The 2,715-nt window shown below is 38.2% G+C and overlaps 1 protein-coding gene across 2 annotated transcripts in view; it reads left to right on the top strand.

Moving 5' to 3' along the window:
• LOC101847534 (putative leucine-rich repeat-containing protein DDB_G0290503) overlaps positions 1–2,662 on the top strand; it is a 41,800-nt gene extending 39,138 nt beyond the window's left edge. For both annotated transcript variants that reach the window (XM_013088796.2, XM_013088795.2), the window contains one exon: positions 449–2,662. In XM_013088796.2, the coding sequence (XP_012944250.1) occupies positions 449–711 (263 nt within the window). In that variant the 3' untranslated portion in view covers positions 712–2,662. The remainder of the gene's footprint in view (positions 1–448) is intronic.
• Positions 2,663–2,715: the final 53 nt, after the last annotated feature.

Here is a 2,715-nt window from a genome sequence, read left to right as displayed (position 1 = left end):
GCCCACCTCCGCCATATCCTCAGACAGACAGACACATGAACTAACAATCACCCAGCTGACCTCTTTTGACTCTGACACAAACTAAGACAAAGACATGTCATGTCTTACGCACGTGTCAACATCACACGTCGGACACACATGTTGGATGCTTACATTGTACACAATAGGCTTAGCTATGCATGTAATAATCCATGGTGCAAGTGTGATTGATGGTCTCTTTGAATTAAGTAGATAAGATTCCTTGCGACTTTGTTGAATCCAAGTTTTCTCATTTATATAGCCATTGAATCAGTTATTTTATTAATTTTTAATGAACCAAAAAAAAACCCCGGGAGTTTTTATTGAATCCGAGTTTTGTTGAATCCGAGTTCCACTGTCAGTATAGTCCCAGTTGTAAGTGCAATAGTTTTGATGTGTGTTTAATTTTTTTAATCCTCTTCCTATATAGGTGGTTACTCAGGAATGTCCAAGCGAGGTAGTGTGTCCAGCCTGCAGTCCAACCAGTCCCCTGCCCCGCTGTCTGGCCCGGAGGACCCACTGCTAAAGCTGCGCTCTCAGATGCCCACCAACAACGTCAAGCTGAGCTACAGTGGTGGGGAGCCGGGCTCGAGGAACCACAGCAGTAGCAGCAGTATCAGCGACAAAGGAAACGAAGCAAAGATCTTGGAGAGTCGCAAGAGAATCGCAAATATGATGGGCAGGAGGTCATGATAGATATGTTGACTTTGTGATTGAAGAGGTCTTCTCCAATGAACTGTTAGCTGTGTGCATATTATAAAGCAGTTTTGATCAGTTCAAGAATATATTCCCATTTCAGTCAACATTTCAGCCGAATAGTTTCCTAATGTTGAAGTGGGCTTACAAACTTCTATTGTATTTAGAAACTGGTCAGCTTTTTCAGTCCCCTTAGTAGGCTTTTTTCAAGGTTCAGACTTTGTTTTTGGAGACATTTGATTGCATAATTATGAGAGAGATATTATGCGACATGTTAATTGTGTGTAAAGAAATAAGCAAATTTCTTTCCTTCAGCATTTTTTTGTCTCTAAACCTACTTGTGCAATTAAAACATAATAGAGGATGCCATAATATAGTATACAATATCTTATTCATCCTATGAATACTTGTTAAATGTAGATCATCCTTACTCCTTCAAAGAAGCAAATGCAAAGAAATCGTTTAAAGAGGATAATTGAACCTGTTCAAAACAACCACCAATGGTCTGGGAGAAACAGTGTCATCTTTGAAAGGTAACCCTCTTCACAGTGTCATTATTATGATATAGCAAAAAAACGCAAGGGGGAAAATGGGAAGTGGTCATTTAGACTGGTGATTGTCTTGAACAAGTTAGAACAGGTTCAAGTGTACTTATACCTGCCACAGGTATTTTATTACAGTAGCTTTTTTTTTTTTTATCAGGAGTAGTAAACGTAGGGATAGTGACAGTAGTGGTGGATGATATCGTTGTAGTAACAGCTGGAGAATAAACAATAACGGAAGCAGCAGTACATCTTGGAATGTATATTAAGCTTTCACACTTCTATAGTGGTAACTGTTTTCACAACTAATGATTTTTGCTCAAGTTTCTGGTTTTGTAGGGAGGTAGGAGGAGGAATTTTTTAGGTGCCATTGATCATTGTATGGACTTGGCTGAAAGTAAATTTTGATTCCCCCCGTTTTTTAAATATGTTACAAGCGTCTTTTACTTTTACACATGATTTTATGTGGCCCCTCTAAATTTGAGACACAGAATGTGCATTCTAGGTCAAAATAAGTTCCGATTAGAGGGTTAACTCACTTGAAGCTGAGCCATTTTTCACCCAACAACCATTGCAGCCTGACAGTTTTTGGGTGTGTTGAACCGGTGACCACAAAAAGATCGTGAAAGCTATCATAATTTTTTTTTAATGCAACAAAGGAAAGAAGGAAATGCTCCCAAGGAAAAAAAAACATCTGAATCTGATTTTTCCGAATAGGTTTTAGTTTATCAATATTTTGAAAAAACAATGCCTTAGGGTTACGCAATCTTTTTGCGCCCAATTTGTAATAAAAAGCATCTATTTCAATGCGGGGGTGACTGACTTAGTCCGTTACAGCTCAAAAAGTATTGCACTGAATTTCACCAAATTTTTTGCGAAATGACACAAGTGGGTCAGCTGTTGGTTTGCTGCTTCCTGTACCTTGTAACTGAAAAACACTGGAGATTTTAAGTGATAAAGCGCATCGCATAAATGCCCGAGATTTGGCCACTGGGCCACAGAGCATCCTATAAATACATGGGAATAGGCTCAAGTGTGTTAAAGGTTACTTTTTACGCCAACTTACTCATTCTGAGACTAAAATGTGAATGAAGTCAGGACTGTGTTTTGTCCTTCATGCAGCTTGATGCCCCTGTTATTGAGGCTCCGTTCTCTGTATGCAAGATTATTGAAGTTATCATCATCGTCTTCATCTTCATCATCATCATCCTCATTATTATCATCGTCATCATCATCATCATAATGTTTCAAACAGTTTATTGTAAATAACTCGACTCAACAGTTTTAATTGTAGAATGGCTCAACATTTCATCTCATGTGCTTCCTCAGCTGTAGTCATCATCATCATCATCATCATCATCATCATCATCATCATCATCATCATTGTATAAAGAAGGTATTAAAACAGTTAAGACCTTGTTGTATTTCCAGAAAATATGTATTATACACAGTTCGTTTG

The sequence above is a fragment of the Aplysia californica genome, unplaced genomic scaffold, assembly GCF_000002075.1.
Source record: "Aplysia californica isolate F4 #8 unplaced genomic scaffold, AplCal3.0 scaffold00813, whole genome shotgun sequence".
NCBI classification, from domain to species: Eukaryota; Metazoa; Mollusca; class Gastropoda; order Aplysiida; family Aplysiidae; genus Aplysia; species Aplysia californica.
Note: the sequence above shows the minus strand (reverse complement) of the source record. Positions and strands in the feature narration are given on the sequence as shown.